The sequence below is a fragment of the Lepeophtheirus salmonis genome, chromosome 5, assembly GCF_016086655.4.
Source record: "Lepeophtheirus salmonis chromosome 5, UVic_Lsal_1.4, whole genome shotgun sequence".
Lineage (NCBI taxonomy): Eukaryota > Metazoa > Arthropoda > Copepoda > Siphonostomatoida > Caligidae > Lepeophtheirus > Lepeophtheirus salmonis.
In genome coordinates, this window is record NC_052135.2 from 24,508,396 (window position 1) to 24,528,674 (window position 20,279).

The following is a 20,279-nucleotide window of genomic DNA, read 5'->3' on the forward strand; positions in this document are numbered from 1 at the left end:
AATACAACATAAATAGAGATTTTAATAAAATATGACATTAATGGAGTAGACATAGTTAATGTCTATTATTTTATGTCATAGCGTAGCTATACATTTGTAATCCTATAAAGTTGTTTTACTCCAAACCAGTTGGAAAGAAGGTACACAAATTAAAACACAATTATTATATACTTTAAAAAATATCCATTTGCGATACGTCGTAAACTAATACCGGCCAAATTTTTTAATATCGGCCTGTAACGAATAAAATAATATTTTATGGCCTAAACGTGAATTTTCAATTTTGAAGTTTTTGAACAGAAAATATCTCCTAAATAAAACTTATAAAAAGTTTAAACCCCAATTAATTAATGGACATTAACAAACCGATGCCCCTCTAAATCAAAACCTTAATTGTGACGTTGATTCCTCTTGAGAAAGAAGTTAAAGAAGCATTCGTCAAAACTTCCAGCGTTGGATTAAATATCTTCTCACTGATGCACAGGTTATTCTTAGTTCTTCCCACCATAACATACATATCTTTCTCGCTCTTGGAAGAAATTTGTATTTCTAGATAGAAAGCATCATCAAATTTTCCCTTGTCTACATCGAACTGAAGGTTTCTATGAAAGAGTTGGTCAAAACTTCCAGCGTGCTCAAACAATGGTCATTTTCCCTTGTCTACATTAGGTTTCTATGAAAGAGTTGGGCGTGCTCAAACACTGGTCTCACAACTCTCGTCTTTGGCAGAATTTAACGACAAAATCTCACATATTTTACACCGTTATTTGTTGAAAGTCTAAGACTGACAGACCTCCCAGAATTTAGCAACAAGATCTCAAATCTTTTCAAAAGTTATTTGTTGAAAGTCTCGGACCGACAATCATCCCCTTTGCTGTAATTTAGCAACAAGATCTCGGATCTATTGCATAGTTATTTGTTGAAAGACTCGGAGTGACAATAATTGCCTTAGGAGGAATTAAGCAACACGATCTCAGATCTTTTGCATAGTTAATTGTTGAAATTCTAGGACCGACAATCATCACCTTTGGTATAATCTAGCAACAAGATTTCGGATCTATTGCATAATTATTTGTTGAAGGTCTCGGACCGACAATAATCGCCTTAGGAGGAATTAAGTGGCAAGATCTCGGATATTTTGTGTAGTTATTTGTTGAAGGTCTCGGACCGACAATGATCGCCTTAGGAAGAATTAAGCGGCAAGATCTCGGATCTTTTGCGCTTTCTGCTCGGGAACAGTAATGATTATGGACACATAGTCTCATAACAACCCTAGATGAATAAGTTGCGTCCTTGGAATCCAATAACTGTTATTCAAATTGACCTTGAAACCAAGGATCGTGTATAACATCAATGCTAAACACGAGGATAGTGAAGCATGCACAACAACAGTGACCTGCTAAAATGGATGCTACAACTTATCTTAAGTAGTGACCAAAAAAATATATGAAACTATTTGTTTAAAAATTATCGGTGATGATGTCAGACCAAAACATAAAACTTTAAATTGGTAAATATTGTTTCTCCATCGAAACCTGAAAAAACGACGGTGGTCAGGAAAATTCTTAAAGGAATTATATGTATCAAACAGATCTAAAGAGCATAAAAAAGGCAACATGGTCTAACCCAAAATCTAAATGAATCAACTGAATATAATTTAAATTTAAAATAAACTTATTAAAGGCCTTGAGATTTATTGTTACTCTCCATCGAGAGTTATCATTCTTAGGAACAGCGAATATTCTGGAAATGAAAGAAGAAGACGAATCACTTTTTGGAACTGTCTCAATAGCTCCGGAAAACAACCTTCCCGTAACCTCTTTATATTTTGCTTGTTAAGCTTCAGAGCATAAAGGAGGATTGTCTACCAAAAAATAACAACAAGGTGCTTAAGATAAAAATTGTGGTTTATAACCATATTCTAAAATATTAAGTATAGATTTACTTTTAGTTAAAATTGCCCAATTATGTAAACATTGCCTTAGCATCTGTTGGTAAATTATCAGACGTGAAGTTAAACCCCAAATCTGAAAGTATTTGAATTGCTTTATCTAAAGTCTCAAAATCAAAAATATTCCTAAATGAAAATAAATTAAGGAGGTTTACTTATTTATCCTCTACTTGGAGCCTTCCATGAGTTCTGGGAGTCCCATAAAATTCTTAGGTGGAGTGAAGAATCAAAGGAAGGGTTTGGGTTCAAAGGTATGTTAGCCGTTGTCTACCCAAATTTCCAACAATATTCTTTTAATATAAAGCTTATAGTTTAGAATGTAATTATATATTAAATTTAATTATAATAGTTGCTAGTACACAATACCTTTATTAATTATTAGATCTTACAATCTTTCTTCCGATAAGAAGCAGAAAGAAAGTATAAATCAGTTGATAGTTCACCAATTCAGTACCAATTCTTTCAAACAGTGGAACTATTATTAAATCATCATTGTTCACAGTTTAAAAAGAGCCAAATAAAAGTTCAGAATACCAATATGACTTAAACAAACAGAAACATCGACAGCTGACAAAAAAATACATAGTAAATTTTTGTATGAGTGAAGTAATGAGATGATACTCATAGAGCCTTATCAAGAAAGCCATATGTTTTTAAAAAACAATCAAAATAGAAAATTTTACTGATCATAGTGTTATCAATTGGTGGGGTTTTTTTATGTAACTAGCCTTCCACAGATTCATTGTTTCCAACATCCATGACGGAGACCGTTAAAATTTACTGGTATTTAATATCATTGATATATTTACGATATAACTATGACTTATCATGATTGATTATGGGTAAGTGAATCTCTGTTTTCGATTCTCAATTCTGCTCTGAATTCAACAAGGACTTTCACTTATAACTCCTTAGTGGTACTTTGTCATTCATTCATCTAGAAAATAAAATATATTTTTCTTACAATAAATAAATTAATTCTATTTTTAGATAACTTAATTATTGATATACAAATTGCTTATCATTCTTCACATCATTTATCAATGGTAACATAATATTTGAGTTCAATTTATACAAGTCATTTATGTATACAGCAATACCTTGAGATACGAGTGGCCCAAACTCTGTTTGTTTTTTTAAGATACGAGCTAGATTCGTATCAAAATTTGCATTAACATGTGGTGTTTTTTTTGTTTTTTTAAATTTATATAAGACCTGTTCAAAAGTCGGTGACGGGATGCGATTTATGGTAGTTTCAGAAAAATACTTTCCCTAAAGCATAGCAAAGATAACAACTGAAGGAAATAGAACAGTCCTTCACATAACTTGTCCCTTCTATATTTTCTTCAACTAGGATTTAGTTAATTTAAAATTAAGAGTGGAACTGATTATTATTTTTGAGTTTATCTTATGGAATAAATTGCTCCGTCCGGAAACAAATAAAACTCATATGTCAAAATATTATTGTTTAACTTATGAAGTTAAACAATAACGTCTTTGCCTTCAACTATGGATCCTTATTTACCTTTAGATATTTCAATTATACATTTTAATTGTATGTAATTGGGAATTTTAAGGTAAAAAGTATCATTGTTTAACTTTATTGTATCACGTAGCCTTTCCTCTGAAAAAAACTAAAAAATCCTAAATTTTTCACAAATACGAAATTATTAGATTATTCAGTAATTGTTCACGTCGTTACCTTTATTGCCTATCACAGCCTTTCCCCAAATAGAAACAGAAAATAAATCCAAATTCCGTTGGTAGTTAGCCAATTCTGGGTCAAGTCTTACCAAGGTGACTAGTGAGTACTGACTATATATAGTGGTGAGTCAGCAAATGAAATTCTACACTTGTATTTTTTTCATTATCAAGAGAAGAAGGAAAATTTAATGACGTCACTGTTACTACACATAGCACCCTGCCCTATAAAATTATAAACTAATAAATTTGAAATCCAGCCTTAATTAATTGAAAGGCAACATAAATTAAGTAAATAAGTTAAATAAATATAACTAAAAATTCATTTATGGTACACAATAGCAAACCTAAGACCATGGCAAAAAGTATACAAAGCAAATGTATTTAACTAATATTGATATTAATATCTATAAAAGTAAATCCTTTCCAATACTTCGATTTTTTCGAATATTTCGATTGTATTTGCTTGATTTATTACTTAAAGTTTGCGATAATTGAATTTCAACTATTGTTTGTCGCTGTCTCTAATTTCGAGATAGAAAGAGAAAGTGTGACGTCTGAGAAAACTTGTAGAGGATACCCTTCGTGCACTTCACTCATATGAAATTATCTGAACTGTGACGTCACTTTGTTATTTGAGTCAGCTAACGCCAACCAAACTACCTCACAAGATCCTTCTTGCTTCAACTTTGTATATAGTCGATCACCTTGAGTCTTCCCAACTGTGAAAAAATATTATTCAATAACTATAATAGAGAATGGTTTACAGTTTGACAATAGGGATTCAACGTTCAGAATACCGATTAGGAGAATAGAAACAAAAATATTTAGAGCTGAAAACACAAAACAGTGTACATTTTTGCGATAGTGAGGTGGTGCCGTGGCATAACGCTATTATCATTATGCATAATTTATGCATCTGTGTACTACAATTTAACAGATAAATAAAATTCTTGGCAGCCTATTCATTCAACCTTCCCTAATAATAAAGCGAGTAAATAATATTAACTTATACATTTATATCATTCATGAAATATATCTAGGTTAGCTATTGTTATTTCAATTATTACCACATGAATAAAACTCATCATTACATCAATAGTCTAGCAACTTATGAACATAGCACTAAAGATAGCTAAAACTACATATTATGAAGTATCATAAACTACATATAAAAGATAAGATAACAACGTAAATGAATCACAATCACCCCTCTATTAATTTTGAAAAGTGACATTTGGATAGATAATTCGAAATTTATTGGTATTCTCAAAAGAGATATTATATTATGTTTGATAGGGTGGCCCTTATTTTGTACCTCAAAAATTAATGTTGTTAATTTTATTTTCTCACCCTCTCAATCGGTTTTAATAGTCAAAATTTATTACTGTACTAAAAAATGGAAAATTTAATAGGTGGCTGCCCTTGACTCTTAAACTTTTGACTCAAGTTGTAAATTTTTAAAGAGACAAGTGCACCAGATAATGGTTCGTTTGTAAGATAAAGTACTTAGTAATACAAAAAATATTACCAATATAGTCGTTGATGTTAAAAAAGATTGAATATTAAACTGATATCTCATTTTTTCTGACTCAAAACTAAAAATAATTTATCTATGGGCCTTTTCAAATATTTTATTTTTCCTCGACTATTTTTTAAGAAGTAATTTTTCTCTATTTGTAAAATGTCCTTTTTATAGAAAAATGTATTTTTTATCGTTCCATTAGGCCATCATTTAATTTAATCATAACGTAAATCATCCAAAAATTTCGGCTGACATCCTATTTTTAAACTCTAATGCTCCATGGGGTGGGTTGTGTCTCCCTAGTACCAGATCGTGAGGGGGCTACCATTAAATATTCATTAAAGACAAAAATATTTTGCAAAACGAAGCTTAATTATGAAGGGCGAGACAAGTGAATATAAATCTTTGATTTATAAGAGCCATCCTAATGTACGCCTATCAAAATATAAACATATACTGAACTTTATATATGTAGATACTTGCTTGAAAATATTTCTTCTTATGACCTATTTTTTAAAATTACATATGCATTCAAATAAACATACATGTAGGTCGAATTATATTAATACTATTAGTAGGACCCGAGTAGTAGAAAATTCATTTTTCTATTAACGAATACATAATATTATACTATGTAGATGACATTTTATGCGTATACAATTTTCGTTATATATATTGGTGTCAATGTGTCTATTGAGCCTTCACATTAACAACATTACTTTTTATTATACATACGATATACATGAACCGATTCTATTGATTAATTATATTATTACTAATGAAACAAAATAATGGCCTCATTATATACAACAGTAAAATAAAATAATTTAATTACCATCAAATCCGGATAAGAGCAACAACTTGGTTGCTATTACAAAAATGTAGCTCATATCAATGTGGCACGTCATCATAAAAACAATTCTATGAACAAAAATCAAGAAAAGGACAAAATCCCAATTTATTTTTTTACTTCATATAAATGGATATAAAGGCCAATAATTTATAGCCATGTTTGAGTCAATTGAAGGCTTTGTTTTAAAATTTGTAGTAGAAGTTTATGATACCCAAGAATTTCAACAATCTTTTAGACCGTTTTATTTGATTTAAGACACTTCATTTGGCTCTTTCAACCATAATGAATCAATTTCGTATTCTTTTATTGTGACAATTAATTTTGCCTTATTTAAGTAAAATTTGTGGCCCTCCAACTAACTTAACTAAGTAACTTATATAAATTAATTGTTACATTGTTCTTAACTATATGTATAGTCCGTAAATCATTATTATTATTTTGGGTGGGGGTGGTGGAACGGGAACTAGATCAAAGATTTCATAACCAATTATAATTAACAACACATGGTCTCCCCTAAAAAATGTAGGGGAGACTTTTGCAATAGGCCCTTTTTAACATAAAAAAACTATAGCCACAAAATTTACTTATAATTATAATAAAAATTTTTAGATTATTCAGATTTGTATACTAATTTTTGTAAACTTTTCTTCAAAATATTTCGTTAAAGTTCAAATTTGTACGTCTGGATAAAGTTATATCCAATTGCAAGATCAGTTGTTTTAATTATAAACTATTAATTGATGTTATTATTTCCTTTTGAAAGATTAAAATTATTTTAAATATGTATTTACAAGTAATATAACAGTGTGCATTTAAACTTTATAATGTACTTTATATATAATAACTTTATAACTCTGTGACGAGTGGTACCTTATTACTAATTATTTTTATTAAAAAGTAAGTAAATGATGTCATAAACATATCAACTATCCAAAGAATATTTAATTTTTGAATTATCATAATCACAAGTACCCTGAATGATTCATTTAAAATTATTATTCCTTATATCTTATTATCATCTTGACGTATATCGCAACCTGAATGCGACTTATATATGTCATAAGTCAACATACAAAACAATATTGTACATGAATAACGAAAAGGATGAAATCCCAATTTATTTTTTTACTTCATATAAATGTATAAATGCCAATAACAGTCATATTTGAGTCAATTAGGCTTTGTATAAAAATTTGTTAAGATACCCAAGAACTTTGGCTATAGTTTAGATCCTTTTATTTGATTTAAGAGACTTTGCCCCGATATGGCCTTTCAAAGAATCTTATCAATTTACCCTTCTTTTATTGTGACGATCAATTTTGATTACTTAATTTCAAAGGTTTAATAAGAGTAACTTTTTCATAGAAATTGACGATAATTAGTTCCCGAATACAAACATAATTTACACACAATTTTAAGAAAATTATTCTAGCTTGCTTTTGTGCTGAATGTTCATCATTCTAAGGTAGGCGAGAGAAAAGTATATTGTACCCCTGAGTCTGTAAATATTCATTCCTGCACATTGTAAACAAAGAAGTCTTTCATCCATTATTAATTATTATTTATTTCATCTCTACATACGGGCTCATTTGATATTTTTACTTATAATTCATTAGATTAGTAACCATTCCTGCATTGAGACTTCTCAGTTCTTATATATATATATTGATACATAAAAATACCCATGGCCTTATTAGCTCAAGGACTTCTTCGGGGATTCAAAACTCGATTTGGATTGCGTGGAATTCATACAGTAAGGGAAATCAAGGTGGGTTATTATTTTTTAATATGATTATTATTTATTTCAAGTAATTGCTTAATAATAACATTGATATATTTTGTTCCCAGAAAGGCGTCGTACTAGGAGTATATCGCTCCAGTTCTACAGAATTTTCCCTAACCTCTGAGGGAGAAACACACATTCCAGCTGATGTAGCCTCGAGGCAAGTATAATTCCTTCATAGACTCACCTTTTAATACGTACAAATATGAAGCGAAGACATTCCGAGGATGACTTTTCATGTCCTGTTTGCTTTGATATTCTCAAAGAGCCTCATATGACACGATGTGGACATAGTTTTTGCTACTCTTGTTTGAATAAAAGTCTTAAAATCAAGCCTCGATGTCCTAAATGTTCATTTGACTTGCATCCCGACAAAGACATTTATCCTAATTTTACTCTTAATCAAATCATATCCAAATTACAAAAAGATAACGATACCCCTCAAATACCTACATCGAATCTCTCCATGTCAGATATTAATCGTCTCCTTGGGACTCTGCATCGTCGTAAAAAGGAACTAGAAAAAGAATCATTCTTGACTCAAAATGAATTATTGGCGGAGTTTTTATCTCATTTAAAGGTTACTGTCCAAAGATTTTTCTTACTTCCAATTACTAATTTTATTTAATAATAATTAAATTGCTCTTAATTTTACTAGTTATTTTTTGGATTACTCAACTAAACAGATTTATGAATATAGTTTAATTACATCCTTTAGTTTTTTTCGATTATTTTTCTTATTAAATTTTAAAAAAAATCTATATTTTCATTAGTTACCAAATATCATTTGTAAAAAAATCTTTGGACCCAATTGATATAGGTTGAAAAAGATGCAGAATTACTTAGAATTCGTAGAGAATCAGAGGTAATTCAAGCAGACTTGGATCATGTTAATCAAGTTCTACAAGATTACCGGACTAACTCGAGTAATTTTGCAAGTGGAGATGAAAATAATGTTGTGCCTTCATTGGAATTGTCAAATCCTACAATAAATATCAAAGAACCTCCGACGGAATCTTCATTTCCAATGCGTAGGCGAAGAATGCATAAACATGTGTTAGATCTCAGCTCTGCTTATTATTCTTCGCGTGCTAAGGAAATGTCATTTACTCCAGAGGAATGCTCTTCTTCATTAGATTATTCCGGATTAAAAGACTTCTCTTTGTGCCTTAATAAGTTCACAAAATATAACACGGTTAAACCCTTGGCAACATTGAGCTATATGACTGATATGTTTAACAACACTTCTATTGTTAGCTCCATTGATTTTGATAAGGACAATGAATTTTTTGCTATTGGAGGTGTTACTAAACGAATTAAAATTTATGATTATTCAGTTGTACTAAATGATCTCGTGGATATTCACTATCCTTCAATGGAAATGGTCTCCAGTTCTAAAATATCATGTATTAGCTGGAGCTCCTTTCATAAAGGTACCCTTGTATCTTCTGACTACGAAGGAAGTGTTGTTGTGTGGGATGCCAATTCAAATTCTAAAATTCGTACTTTTCAAGAGCATGAAAAAAGATGCTGGAGTGTGGATTTCAATCGTATTGATACAAAATTAGTTGCTTCTGGTTCAGATGATGCAAGAGTTAAACTATGGTCTACCAACATACACCACTCAGTTGCTAGTCTTGAAGCCAAGGCAAATGTCTGCTGTGTCAAATTTAATCCTGAAAGCTGTTATCATCTTGCATTTGGGTCTGCAGATCACTGTGTGCATTATTATGATCTACGTAACACAAAGAATCATCTTAACCTATTCAAAGGCCATAAAAAAGCTGTTTCATATGTTAAATTTCTAAATTCGGAAAGCATAGTTTCTGCATCAACAGATTCTCAATTAAAATTATGGAATGTAAATCGATCCGATTGTATGAGATCTTTTACAGGTCATACAAATGAGAAAAACTTTGTGGGCTTAGCTACAGACGGAGAGTACATCACATGTGGATCTGAAAATAATGACCTCCATGTATATTATAAAGGTCTACCTAAGAGTTTATTTAGCTTTAAGTTTGATTCAGTTAAAACTTTTCTAGATAGAAATAATCGGGAGGATAACGCGAATGAATTTGTTTCAGCTGTTTGCTGGAGACAAGGAACTAATGTAGTTCTCTGTGCTAATTCACAAGGAGTTATTAAAGTGCTAGAACTTACGTAAATTCAATTAATATATTTTTTAATAAAGTACTATAATAAAGCTTATGAAATTATATAGTTGTACATTTATTTTATTCTAAATATTATTAAATAATTATGTTTTAGTGTTGTTACTAATTGCCATATTGAGTCTTGAGGATCCTAATTCCTATACATTCTTTTATAGCTCTGGACCGGTTTTAAAGGCAGGATCTTGTCGTGTAGTTCTGCATGGTGATACCAGGGTTGCCTTAGTTGGTTTGGGCGAAGTAGATCCTACAGCGAAGAATGGAGCTGAGAATAGAGATCTCCAAAAAGAAGCTATACGAACAGCAGTTGCATCTGGAGTACAAACTTTAAAATCTTCCTATACAGATCTACAAGAAATACTTGTGGATCCATGCGGAGACCCTGAAGCTTCTGCTGAAGGATCTTTTCTTTGTCAATGGAAGTATGATGAGCTGAAACAGAAGAAACATCAAGAGGAGTGTCAGGCTCATGTTTCATGTATAAGTGGTAATTGTGACGAATGGTATTCAGGGTTTCACAAAGCTGAAGGTCAAAACTTTGCAAGAACGCTTATGGAGACTCCAGCTAATCATTTAACTCCTACTCTTTATGCTGAGGTATTTCATGTCTCATTCATGGATACTAGATCTTCAATTAATATTAAATATTATTTCAGAAAGTAGTCAAAGCTTTCTCTGCGTTCAAAAATGTTAATATACAAGTCCATGATCAAAGTTGGGCTGCAAAAATGGGAATGGGTTCATTTTTAAGTGTATCAGCTGGATCTGCTGAACCTCCTAAGTTCCTTGAGATGACTTATCAACAGAATGATACTCCTCCAGTAATTCTTGTGGGAAAGGGCGTAACATTTGATACAGGAGGTATATCCATCAAACCTTCCAAGGGGATGGATTTGATGAGGGCAGACATGGGAGGCGCCGCCGTCGTAACTGGAGCTTTACTCTCAGCAGTATCTCTGAATCTACCTCTTCATCTGAAAGTATTAATACCCCTATGTGAAAACATGCCAGGTAGCAAGGCCACCAAACCTGGTGATGTTGTCAAGGTATAAATATTTACTATGATTAATATCTAGTTAATCAAAATACACTAAATTGAAAGGCTATGAATGGAAAAACAATTCAAGTTGACAACACCGATGCTGAGGGAAGATTAATTCTTGCTGATGCTCTTTGTTATGCAGATACATTTAAACCATCTATGGTTATAGATGCAGCTACTTTAACTGGTGCGATGGCCATTGCTCTAGGTGGAGGAGCTGCTGGAACTTTCACAAATTCAGATGCACTTTGGCATCAATTACAAAAAGCGGGTGAATATACGGGAGACCGATTATGGCGTCTGCCGTTATGGGATATTTACTCTAGCCAAGTTAAAAGTATAATACTATGTTTAACACTTAGTACAGTATGTCCAAAAGTTGATGGTGTTTTAAAAAAAAAACATTATGTAATAACCTTAACCAGTGATTTTTCTTGCCGAAAAACTTTATTTACTTCCCAATATGAGGACCTTTAAGCTTAATACATATTTTTATGCGTTTTGGCATACCTTCATACAGATTATTCAAAGTATCTGGTGAAATTTTTTCACAAGCTTTTCTCAGTTTTTTTTAATTCATCCTCTGAAGTTGCTGGCGCATTTTCATTGAGTTCCCACTGGACAAAGGCTCACAAATTTTCAATGGGAGACAAATCAGGATGTGTCACACAACATTTTCCTCTTCAAAGGAGGTCCAGTTTCTTCAGTACGAGACAAAGCTGACATCAGAGACTTGCTGAGGATCTCCTTTACGTAGTACTCGTCCGTCACAGTATGGTTTCGTGGAATCAGGTGAAGATCTGACACTTCCTGGTGGCTGATAACGGCCCAAACCTGAAAATATTTCACAGTTGGAGTGGCTCCACATCTCCCTTATGTCTTGCCCAAACCCGATCTTTTTGGGGATTTGGGGCATGAAATAGCTGAAATGGGCTTTCATCACTGAAGAGGATACATTTCTAGTCATCAGCAGTCCAGTGTTTCCGCTCACGACAGAATTGAAGCTGCGCCTTCCTTTGGTTTTTGGCAGTTTTCAGAAGTTTTGTATGGCAAAGTATTCAAAGAGTACCTCATGTAGTTGTGGACAGATGACATGGAAATTGGATAGCCATTTGAAGTCAATCTTGCTCCAAGTTTCCTTGTGGATTGCCTCTTTTTGGTCAAAGATTTTGAAATCACCAGTTTGGGAACTTTGCTAATTTTTTTCTTTCTTCCTCGACCCTTCTGATTTGCAAGGTTTTGTCCGTCCTTCCTTTTCTTACACCAATTCTCAATTGTCCTAAGAGGAATCTGTACCTTTGAGCAACGTGTCTCTGGCTTGATCCACCGTCTATCATGCCAACAGCCTTGGCCCTGGTCTCCAAAGAGTGCTCTCTCACCATTTCGCATATTGAATTTCAATTAACATACTGTGGTGTTTTCTGAGTGTTTTTATACTGATATATGATTCAATCATCGAAAATTATTGCATCAGAAAAATTCAATATTGCCTAATGATTGTATCAGCCAAGCTTCATTTTATTCTGGTCAAAAATATTTTTTTACTTTAAGACGGATATTTTTAATACACCTTCAATTTTTGGAAATATTGTATATCTGAACAAGTCTTAATTCTTAATTTTTATAGAGTCCGTTTTAGCAGATCTGAATAATATAGGATCTGTTGTGTATGGTGGTTCGTGTACTGCTGCGGCATTCCTACAGGTAAAAATCTTCTTATTTAATTATTCTGTCTATAAAGGATGAATGGCTCCCTAGGAATTTACTGAGTGTCCGCATTGGATTCATTTAGATATAGCAGGAACCAAAGGCAACGAAGGTACTCCATATATAAGTAAAGGAATGTCTGGAAGACCAACGCGAACACTCGTGGAATTTCTGAGAAACTTAAAACTTTAATAACGCCACATTGAATTTATAATTTTATTTCCTATTTTAGAAGTAGAAGACATTACATAGGGATTCATCTTACATTTTGTCTTTTTATATACATATATAGGCCTTTACTGAATGCAAAAATTGGGCACATTTGGATATAGCTGGTGTCATGGACAGTAGTGATCAAATGGCATATTTAGGGAAAGGAATGACTGGAAGACCCACTCGAACGTTAGTAGAGTTCCTTAGGAATCTTTAAACTTCTATTTCAAAGTACATGTTTATACGAATAAAATTATACTGTGATAATTGTAATCGAACAAATTATTTTACTAATAACTTTGCATGATATTTGTGATGATACTATAAACTTCGAATACTTACACTACATCCGTTGAGTTAGTTTCATATCGGTGCAACGCACCAACACATCGCGTTCTTTTTTTAATTTAATCAAAGACTCTTTTGCTTTGTCCAAAGTCAGAGTACGAGATTTATGTGTAATGTCTAGTAACTCAAGCTCAGCCATCTTGGGATCCATTTTAAAGAACAACTCTTTTAGGTCTTCTGTGGCCTGCTTCTTACTTTCAATAATCTAAACTAATGCATTATTAAAAAGACTTATAAATGCATATAACCTAACTACTTACATGGGTTGTTCGGTCTTTTAGCTCTTCTAAACGAATCAATTCTTCACTTAGTTGGAGTTTTTTTGGCTTCCACATCATCTTGGCACTTTTTATACTGTTCCATTAAATTTAACCATGCACTATCATCATACACCTTCTCCATATTTGATGTCTAATTTTAAATAAGTTTAAAAGCGGGAAAATTCAAAATTTATTATATATCTATGACATACATTTTATGTACATGAAAAGTTCTATCAGAGTTTCATGTGACGTCATCATTGTTGACTTCGCCCATCTTCGTAGCCCAAACCTGGGACATATAAATTTTTAAATTAAATAAAGATAAATAATAAATTATTGTTGTTACGATAAACATTTAAAAGAATAAAGATATTTGAAGTCCCCTCTATGTTTTAAACATGACTAACTCTTACATTTCGAATGTTTTATTTTTCGAAACTATTTTTTTTTTTTTTTGACGGCGTCAACTACTTCTTCACATAATCAATATGTATTTTATCTCCATAATAAAAAACCCTTTTTTCATCAATATGAACTTTTGCCGTGTATTTGTATGCCCATATATGCAGGCTTGGAGATTGAACGGAAAAATGAGCGGCATTCACAATTTCCGTTCATTTTTGAACGAATAAAAGGTGGGAAAAATTAATGGCGTTCATTTTTATTGTTTCTAATTACTATTTTTTTCAAATATTACTACAATTTTGTTTTCTTGATTATAGGTATGGTTATTATCTTTGAGGGTGCCTAAAATAAAATAAATATATATCGAAAAATTATGGAGCTAATTTTTTGTGTACATTTAGTATTTAAATTGATTAATTTATATGAAATGTCTCACAACACACCATTTGAAAATCACTAAACTATGGAATTGTCGTGTATAAAATAGGTATTCTAGGTTAGATTAGTGTTCAATTTTCTACATACCCATTTTTATTTCTAAATATTTTAGTAAAATTTGGAATTTATTTAAGACACGACGATGAATGTAGTGTAATATCAAACGCATTCATGGGAAATGTTTGTAAATATACAAGATAGCATTTTTTTTGGTGTCCCGAAATGTTTGGCTTCAGTGCAGTGATGTTAAGACCAAGTAGGGCGTAATAAATAAAGCTTCTAAATTTTTGAATAATGTCATAGATTATTTTTGGTTCCTTTACTTCCGATATTATTTAACTGGCTGATTTTTTTAAACAAGAGAGAGATCTCTTAAAAAGTAGAAATTACAGCAAAGTTTCCTTTTTTTAGTAATTTTATAATCATTGGTATTTACAAAAGAATAGTATTAAATATTAATTGTCATAATATAAAACTTTGTTATGTAAGTATAGAGAAGCACACTAAAGATTATTTGATGATGCAAATAAAATATGTGAAGTATATATTAATGGAGAATAGTAGAAACGGCGAAGAATAATAAAAATAGTATTGATGATATTCATCATACTAAAGACTCTCTCAGCATCACAATGGACAATATTTTTGGATACAAGGTTGTCACTTGTTGAGAGTTCCCTTAGTTTTGTGTAGACAAGATTCTTTTGAAGCACTTCTTTTAAGTTGGTCTTGAATGGGTTTTCCTCAAAATCTTGAATCAGATTTTCTACTATGGTTAGGCTGGTAAGAAGAGGCAATTTTTCCTCAATCGCAGTTTTTGCCAAAGGTATTTGACGAAAATTTTCCTGTATAAATACGACATCTTCTCTTAAGGAATAATTATTAATTACTTCTTGTGCTCTTCTGGTTACTGTTAAATCTTCATCAAGGCTGTTTTAAATATTCTCTGAAGACGTAGAAGTGATGGTATTAGTACTCCACTACTTTTAACCAAGTTCTCTGTCTCGTTATATGTAATTGGTGATGGAAGGAGGATAATTTCGTACGAAAGACTAAATATTCTCTTTGGGATGATTCAGAACATTTACAGGGATGTTACACGACACAAATAACTTTGCTACGTCCAAATTGAACTATGAACCGTTTAATTATCCTTCATCTCCTTGAATCTTGTGTTTCTTGAAGACTTTTAAGTTGTTGATGTGATGGGAGGTTTTGGAGTGACGGATTACTTGCCATAACTAACGAGATGGGCACGAGAAACTGGCAAAAACGGTAAGATATACTTTAATTTTCCAAATCATAATTCCACACATCAGTACCTCCGTTCTTAGAAACCCATGAAAAAGGCACCCTTTCTTCGAGATGAAGATGATGCAGGTAAGGGGAAGTTGCTTTGCTGATGATTAGTATGATTTTGAGGAAAATTTGTTTAGAAGATCCAAGGGTACCAACGTGTTTTATTCCTTATTTTATACTATCTCTTTCAACCAATTAAATTCATTCTTTTTCTACGATTCCAACAACCTTACTCATGAGTCATGAGTGATTAATCATTGTTTTCAGTAGTGAGAGATACTATACTTGATATTTATAGCTTTAGGATTCTGATTGTCACTGTTAAGTTTAAGGGGATGGGATGGAAGTGTTGTACCCCCGAATGCCGTCAACTTTATGACGGCACCCCTAAGACTCCTAAGACCCTATACCATAGTTTTCCTGGTTTTAATGTGTCTCCTAATCTGGAACTTGAATCCCAATAGGAGAGGACTGTTCCAAGACAGAAAGTGCATCTCAAAGTGAATTCAAAATATAGACAATTACTAAGAATTCAAGAGTGTGCAACCTCCATTTCATGAAATCGGATTATATTACCCATTCCGTAGATCAAAGATCGGGCAGCGGGCGTCAACTTAAACGACAACTGGAACTAAGGTAGAGCTCTCATGAGCACAAGCACAAACACAGGTTCTAGCTTTAAGTAAAAGACTAAGTTACTTTAAAATGAAAATATAGAACTAATTGAAGGATTGACATATGTACTTAATTGAATTACTTAACTTTTCAGGAAACTGAAAAAAGATGATGTGCCTTGAGTGTGACCAAACCTTCTGATCTACCTCTCTTCTCCTACGCCTCTTTCTAGACCCACCCGAGCATGCGCTAGTGGCCTACGACTCGAGCTCGAAAACGAGTGTCGGGAAGATTTGGAGACAATTCATTTTTCAAAATGGTATTTCATCAAAGAATAGATGACATAACTTGTCAAGAAAACCAACAGAAGGAGATTTTTACCTTGTCTTCTTTCTATTTGTATTCTGTCCCCTAATGTTAGTACGTCCCTCTATAATCAAATCTTCAAGTCGAATTGTCTCACAGTTCCATGTACCAAGTATCTTTGAACTCTGTCTACTGTAGTTACCGTAGAGACTAGTAGTTGATAGCCACCCAGTCAACAGGACATTTTTCTCTAATTTTCTTTGTGGTAGTGAGCTTCAGACTTCAATTACTCGCCCACACAACATCAATAGAAAAGTTCATCTCATCTTCGACTCTGTACACAATTATAAAAATATTTACTACTGCTTCCAAAAGGAAGAATACTTCAGCATTCCCCTTAACCGACTATGAGTTAAATCATCATTACACCCTAACTTTGCTCAAATCAAAGAAGTACACCATAAAGAGTCAAAAAAGAGCTCGTAAACTACAATCGAAGTTGATACTGTGTGTGATCAGGGTCACAAATAGTCAAGGATTTTTTGTAAGATATCACAAATCCTTTTCAACGTGATGGGCAAAAATTTGGTTTCTCAACTCAATGACAACATCCGACAGAAAGAGAGAAAAAGATCATCTGAACACAAGCTCAAATCTAGAAAGGTTGCTGAACTTCAATCTGATAATTTTTAAGTAATGAATATTAATTTATCTGTTTTTGAAATAATTAATGTAAATTATATTGGTGATATATTGAAGTTTATTTTGTCTTGAATTCCTATTAATTGTCCTATTATGAATAAATATTTATAGATTTTAACTCATGAAACTCTTTCAATCTGTATTGAAAAACTGTATTAATATATTTTTATTAAGAAAATAAAATATTCTTGAACTTGAAGCCAGCCCTTGGAGCGCGTGTTGCCCAGGTGTTCGAGACGTCCATGGTCATACCTACATTTTTAAACAAAGTTGATTGACGCTTAATAACTTCGAGCAATACAGATAGTCTCTTTAGCACACTTATATTGACAAACTCGGACTTAACTGAATTTGTTGCCATGCCATGGGAACATTAGTTTTTATCGTTCCCACTAAAGTTTATTATTTAATGTTGGTTTTTTTTTACGTTTCAAATAAAGACGAAGGTACGGAAGTGAACGAATGAACGATGTACATAAACTTTTCAGAAAATTAATAAATGTACGGAAAAAAGGTGAGCGGGACCATGCCTAATTATAATATGTTGTTAGCTGATTTTACGTAGTTTATACATTTGATGATACATATGCCAGGATCAAATATTTTTCTCATATTATCCTACTTTCTTGTATCTAATCGATCATATATTTAAAAGTAACGTGGCATAATGTGTATATCCATCAAGTCATCTAAATTTCAACAACAAAAATAGTTGGATATAATTAATTAACTTGTTTAAGTATAGCATTTTTATATTTATGTACCGAGGATAAAATATATGAAATCTTTTTGTAATTGCTACCTGAAAATAATTTTGTATATAATAAAGCTGTCACCATTACTCTTTTATTATTTAGGAGAGGACACATAAGCATAAAACTTAACCACAAGTCCGTGAAAGACAAAGAGTACATATTTATTGTTAGTAATTACCTTTATTAAACCTACTCAATTTATCATCAATAAGCCCGATAACTTTGGATAAAATTCTGGTCTTTCTAGACCTTATCTCAGGGCTCCTACTAAAATTCCCTGCGCTCATATTCAGCACAAAATACGTCATTAATATATTTGCTCATCAATGACTTACATAAAAAAAATGCTGAAATATTTATAAAACGCCTAGCTGCACCTATAATTTCAGTTTTTATTGATGAGATCGAGTGAGGAGATTGAGAGTTTTGGTATTTTTTTCTCCACTAGGATGTTGGTCAATTTAGTTTCTCATGATGCCAACAAATGTTTTCTTCCTAATTTTTCTTCTGTTTATGAAACTGAAACAACGAATGTTTCTATCATCTCATTCTTTCTCTGAAGACGTATTCTCCATGTTCCTGGCTATGAGTTATTCTTAGACAAAACATCTTCTGAGTATTCAAAAGTTTGTTCACTCCACTTTCAGTGCACTGACTTCGTCTGTTTATTATTAACAAACGAAGGGAATTCCGAAAATACTAGATATATATATATAGGAGAAAAAACTTTAAAAAAGTTATTTACCGCCTTTTGCTATTCACAGATTTCTAAACTTCGAAATGTCTCTCCATTCAGAAACGGAAATGTCAAAGAACCACTTCCAAAGCAAGTACGTATGATAATTGATAGGATATCAAGTTAAAAGGAAACCCATTGAAGCTTAGCATGTTTTCATTTATAAGGACTGTGTCATTGATTTCAATGTCTTATGCACAAATTGTCAAAAATTCTTCAAAGTAACGTTCATTCAAAAATATAAATGAAGACTTTCTTACATTTTGGTACCACTTATAATATTCTCTAGTACTAATTGAGATCAAAATCACTGTTAATCTTAAGGAAGATATGTTTTTCGTTTTGTATGATAAGAATTTCAAAGTATGCGCCAAGCTTATTCGAGACATTACATCCTAGTAACAACCAGAAGAACTTTTTACTGCTAATACATTTATATCCATCATAAAAGATAAAAAGACTGAAATGCAACTTCTGATATAACCAGCTCTTGGTTTCAAAAGGGTTTCCCTCCACTAATCACTAGCAAATCATTCCAATAATACTTGACCAAATTAATACACTTCAATTTACGTTACTTTTTCTATGTTTCTGTAAATATAACATGTTTATAACCTCATAATGAATATGAGAGTAAATGCATTATGGAAGAAGAATTACCTCACATTCATTGGTTATTATTTACATCTATTAATAATAATCATTGCAAAATATTATTAATATAACTTGATTTTTTCTATTAAAGTTAACTTAAAAGCTCTCCAATACAAAAATACTCTTTTTAAGTACATTTCTATTCTATATATAAATTTTATATTGTATAAGCTTTAGCCTCCTAAAATCAAACATGAAATCAACAAATTTTAAAAGACAAATGAGTAAATTTATTGTAGTTATAGTCTTATAAGCGTATAAGTACAATTAAATTACTTATTTATTTCAACACTGATAAAAATATGTATAACTCTTTGCATTATTTTTACCATTATATAAAAATTAGTATTGTCATCTTCAATCTCAGTGATAAAAGTCGTAAACTTGGTAATTTTGAGACTATATATATATATATGATTGGGATAATTCATAGCCTTATTGCTCGTTGCAGTTTCTTTACAATAAAAATAAATCCAATTTGACAATAATAATGTTCTCAATTTATCTTAAGATTACGTCAAAAAGTTGGAATAATCATGAAAATGCAATGATCACTTTCTTGAATACGAAAAAAAGTTCTACTTTCTATCAATTTTTTAAGGGTTGATTTTGAAAGTCTAATATCATCTTTCACTTTTTTCAATGACAAATGAGACTCACAAATCGAAGTAATAACTATTAGGGAATTGGAAGTGATAATTGAACTATAAATGATGTATAATTGTTCGTAAGGACTGAATAGCACAAATTCAGCCTTATAAATGGAATTGATACAAGTTATTTATGTGCTCAAGATGAGTAATTTGTTT

At 31.7% G+C, this 20,279-nt stretch overlaps 1 protein-coding gene and 1 long non-coding RNA gene across 5 annotated transcripts; one reads left to right on the top strand and one right to left on the bottom strand.

Annotated features, from left to right (window-relative positions):
• Window positions 1–774: 774 nt before the first annotated feature.
• Window positions 775–14,987, bottom strand: LOC121117276 (uncharacterized). Of its 2 annotated transcripts, XR_011780077.1 has the most exons (5): window positions 13,770–13,988; window positions 13,558–13,708; window positions 13,292–13,502; window positions 2,107–2,888; window positions 775–1,399 (listed from the first exon to the last, which is right to left on the bottom strand). It is a non-coding gene; the product is annotated as an uncharacterized lncRNA (long non-coding RNA). The 2 variants fall into 2 exon arrangements; XR_005864142.2 differs by having other exon boundaries at window positions 13,558–14,987.
• LOC121117275 (E3 ubiquitin-protein ligase COP1) lies at window positions 4,295–13,216 on the top strand. 3 transcript variants are annotated; one of them, XM_040711652.2, is made up of 7 exons: window positions 7,482–7,798; window positions 7,879–7,973; window positions 10,146–10,584; window positions 10,644–11,033; window positions 11,090–11,366; window positions 12,657–12,733; window positions 12,788–13,216. In XM_040711652.2, exons 1-7 carry the CDS (start codon window positions 7,715–7,717, stop codon window positions 12,926–12,928), a joined length of 1,503 nt encoding a protein of 500 aa, XP_040567586.1. In that variant the 5' UTR covers window positions 7,482–7,714; the 3' UTR covers window positions 12,929–13,216. The 3 variants fall into 3 exon arrangements, with proteins under 3 accessions (XP_071744556.1, XP_040567586.1, XP_040567587.1); XM_040711653.2 differs by having other exon boundaries at window positions 7,520–7,798; window positions 13,029–13,216; XM_071888455.1 differs by lacking the exons at window positions 10,146–10,584; window positions 10,644–11,033; window positions 11,090–11,366; window positions 12,657–12,733; window positions 12,788–13,216 and adding an exon at window positions 8,634–10,145 and having other exon boundaries at window positions 4,295–7,798; window positions 7,879–8,393.
• Window positions 14,988–20,279: the final 5,292 nt, after the last annotated feature.

Coding starts and splice junctions, on each gene's coding strand:
- LOC121117275 (XM_071888455.1), top strand. CDS start 8,019: ATGAAGCGAAGACATTCCGAGGATGACTTTTCATGTCCTGTTTGCTTT. Junction 8,394..8,633: donor AGTTTTTATCTCATTTAAAG/GTTACTGTCCAA, acceptor CAATTGATATAG/GTTGAAAAAGATGCAGAATT.